Consider the following 4,236-nt stretch of genomic DNA (forward strand, 5'->3'; position numbering starts at 1 on the left):
ATCAGTTTCAGTGCGGATGTGTGTTTTTTTCCCCCAAGGATGCATATTTGAGACTTACTGACAAATGCACTTCTAAAACTCATTTAGATTTCCCATCCCAGGGGATGTAGCTTTTGCAAGTTGCTTTTCCAAGAGATTGCCAAGGTGATGTTTAGAGGTTTTGAATTGTTTAAATAGCATAAACAAAGAAACACTTCAGTGATTTAAATATAATAAGCAACAATCTCCAGTTCTGTATTTGGGGTTCCAACCTTTCCCATGTTTTTTCCTCTTTTTTTCTAGGAAACCGAAATGACAGAACTGTTGTTCATAGTTAAAGCAACGTGCGTGTCTGTGTTTGAGAGATTTGAGGGATTTGGATAGCTCAGAGGTCTGTGAAGATGTCAAGTGCTGCTGACTCTGATTAAAACGATGGTTTTGTCCCACAGGAGATGAGAAGACAGAAATGAATTCGACTGAACTGTGAATGTGGAGCTTTAATTTCTGTGAATGTCAGAACTCTCTTCATATGAATAGAGAAACTGTATGAATAGAGTATTTCTGCTTGAACTTTCTTTTTTATATACCACAGCATTTGTTATTTTTAAATTTCCATAATTTCATCAACTTTGATGAAATCCCTGTTTTAACCAGCTTTAGATGGCCTCCAAGCTGGTTAGACTTGTGTTTTGGGGCATTAAACCAGCTTGTTTCAGATGATGAGTTAAAAGTCTTTATTATATTTTTAGAAATACTATTTACATTTATAAAATATTTTTGTCCACATCAAATAATCACAAACATCATTCGCAAACCTGAGAAAAAAACATTTAAAATTTGTGCTACACAGTAGCAAAACTACTAAATGCTTAAATACACAAGAGCCAATCATACAGCAGAACATTTAACGAGACAGTTCACTGAAAAAATGAAAAAGGTGAGTAAATAATGACAGAATTTCCGTTTTTGGGTGAACTATCCCTTTAAGCATCAGTGTCTCCAAACCAGCCATCTATTTTGACAAAATTAAATGTTTGACACTTGTTCCATGTGTTCTTTGAGGTCCGATACAAGACATGAAGATGTTTACAGTGTTAAATAACAAGAGAACAGCACCCTTCCCTCCAGCAGATGACACAACAATGTGTGTAAGGGACACTGTATCTCAGTCCACACACATCCAGTGATACGTCCCATAAGATAAACATGCCTAAAGAACTTTCCCAGGCAATATGTTAGTAATTGTCCATTTTTGACTGCTGCACTGTTGAAGGGCAAGCTGATATCCATGATCCACTTCCGCAGTTTCTACCAATTCCAAACAACGTTTTGACTTCCTATTCTCAATGGAGCCTCCCTGCAAGAGACAATCCACATCAAAATGAGTGAAAAATGGCATAAAATTATTCCAGGACCAATAAAGATATTGATTTGCATGATTCTCCTCAGAAAAAGAGGTAATATGATTCATGAATCTTAAAATCCCTTTGTCCTTCTAATGCCAAATCTCCGAGTGACTCTCAGTGAGAAATCAAAACGACACTTACAAGTACACCTCAAGAAACATACTTCTTTCAGTGAGTAAATACAGTATGAAATACACCACCAAAGCCCAAAGCCTTTCAGAGCAATGTCAAAAGGAAAGGGATGGTCCTGAAGTGGTTGCTTCTGAAGAAGAGCCTCCAGGATTCAGAGTCTTACATATGTGTTGAAGGAGGCTCCGGAGACAGAGGAAACATGAAAGAGGTGGCCGCGGGCGAAGTGTCGCCCTCATCTAATCATCTGTCACTGTATGAAATGCCAAATGTCTCGCTACACAGGCTAAATCATATTATTGAAGATGCACAGCAGGAATACTTGTATGACTTTTATGGCACTTTTCATTTTCATGGCTGCAAAATTAGCATTTGAAAACAAACTGTTATACACTGTGCTATATTACTGAATAAAATAACTTCATATGGTAGTGGCAATTTAGAACATTTTGAACAATTTAAATGGTAGAGTATACAATGCATAGTATAAATGCATAATGTATAGTGAATCATTTGGAACTCAACTTTACAAAAAAAATATGTAAAACCTGAACAAAACTCTAACGATTAAATTTACATAAATGACCAAGATCACCACAGAACACTCTAGAACCTTGATGCAGTGTTTTGCACGGGCAAACAGCACACATTTTCATCAGATTAAGTAAAAATATAGTTTTTCTGCATCTAGTTGTTTATTAAATCATATGTTTATTAAATGCTGAGCAAGTGAGTCATACTACATGCTTCCTCTCATTACAAATTACACGAGGCACTCATGAGGCACATCCTATAATTATGTAAAACAAAGTTGCATTTCAAATAAAACAGGAAGAATTCATCATGTACAAGCCTGTCGCTTGGATATAATTATCTATACCACTGACCTTCAATTGTTCGAGCATTAGTTAAATGGTTTAACCTGTTCAGCTCACTCAAGTGATACCTGCAGTTTTCCCCTCAGACTCAATCTGTCAATTGTATTAAATAACCATTAAATTGATGACTTTAGATATAAAATAAGAATAATTATATTAATAATAGTAATTTCATAAATTCTTATTTTTTCTCTTTTGAATTTTCCTTTATAGAAAACTTGAACGTGTCATTTTGAATACAGTGAGTATTCACAATACAGAATGGGCATGTAAATGACATGTAAATTAATTTGCAATCCATGCTTCTGAATTTGGGGACAAAAGCACCTCTCAGTCGATTATACCTCGTATTGGATGAATAATTATGCAAGTTACTAAACACTTAAAAAACTGAACTGGAAGACTTTGACCATTTCATTGCTGTTTCATGTTTATTAATGTTTGTTCGTGCGATGCAGGGACTCCCAAATTTTTTTGTCAGTCAAACTGCTTTGACATAAAATATTTACTTGAAGTCCTCCTGAGGTTTAAAGTTAATATTTAAATAATTTAACAACACATTCACACTGACATGCAGCTAAACAAAAAAGATATTTCAAATATGGGTTTTATTTGTTTTATTTATTTGGTTCAAGTGTTATATTTAAAATAATTTATTCATTTTATGATTTAATTAATGATTAGTATGACAACATAATTTTTTGTGGTCATGTACATTATAAACAGGTATTATTAAGACCCTAGTAATTATAAAATAGTCTGGCATGCATCGTTGAACAGGTGTCACCGATAGGAACACTGCATCTGCTTAAATTATGTTTTGTTCCAAATCAGCCTCCCTAAAATAATAATATCACTGACTGCTGGTGGTGCCAAGCACCCTATAGAGCTAACTATTTCAGCTGGGTACATATGTCAGGTAAGCTTAACGGCGCATTTATTCATGACCTGCCAAGCGGTATCCTAGTTACAGACTGAAAAGCAGACTGTCAACAGACAATGTGAGTCAATAAAGACTTAATTAAAGCCATTTCTGATGCTCTCCTATGAGTCAAGAGCCAGATCACTCTTTCACTGGCTTTGTCATCAATTATTCATCAGACCTAAAAGGCCACAATGGATTTGGCCCACCTGATTCCATTTGAAATAACTTGAAGAAAAAAAAGTGGCTGCCTTTATCCCTCTGAGCTTGTGTGAGACATTAAACCACATCCCAAGGGTCTGTGTGAGAATTGATATCGTTCATACTCTTACACTTTTGCTGATAGCACGTTTGTTCATCTACTTTGACATCTCTCCCAAGGGGGCAGCATTACCCTTTCCTAATAACCTGTTCTGACATTTCCAGCACACTTCAGCTAAACCTTTTAGACGACACCGCCTGCTGTGACATATATTAATTCACCTGCCTTTTAATAGAGACGCATATATTATGTCGGGATAAAATCAAGATGTCTGCTACAATCCAGAACGGCGCTTGAATTGAATTAAGAGAACTTTACGACACACACACACACACACACACACACACACACACACACACACACACACCTCTGAATTATTAATGCTCGATATCCAGAAAGTGTCCACTGCAGTCACACAGCTGGAGGGCTAACAGATGCTGCAAACTGACAGGAAATGTTTTAAACTAGTTCTTTAATGATTCCAGAACTTGTTCAAAAAAGGGAACGATTTTGACATCGGCTTTTATTAAAGCTGCAGTCCGTAACTTTTTTAGTTTATAATAATGTTTTCTAATCTGAGTGGTACAGGTAGGTTTTCACGGGAAATTCGAGCATGCCGCTGCGTCATTACGTCACGTCTGTAAACATAAAGAAGTTGTC

General features: G+C 36.0%; 1 protein-coding gene across 1 annotated transcript in view; it reads right to left on the minus strand.

The window, feature by feature from the left end:
- Nucleotides 1-920: 920 nt before the first annotated feature.
- The window catches only part of LOC107679570 (polypeptide N-acetylgalactosaminyltransferase 18-like), a 55,923-nt gene continuing 52,607 nt past the window's right edge, over nucleotides 921-4,236 (minus strand). The window contains exon 11 of the mRNA XM_016475154.1: nucleotides 921-1,336. Coding sequence (XP_016330640.1) covers nucleotides 1,190-1,336 — 147 coding nt within the window. The 3' untranslated portion in view covers nucleotides 921-1,189. The remainder of the gene's footprint in view (nucleotides 1,337-4,236) is intronic.

This window comes from Sinocyclocheilus anshuiensis, unplaced genomic scaffold, assembly GCF_001515605.1.
Source record: "Sinocyclocheilus anshuiensis isolate Anshui unplaced genomic scaffold, SAMN03320099.WGS_v1.1 scaffold288, whole genome shotgun sequence".
Taxonomy (NCBI): domain Eukaryota; kingdom Metazoa; phylum Chordata; class Actinopteri; order Cypriniformes; family Cyprinidae; genus Sinocyclocheilus; species Sinocyclocheilus anshuiensis.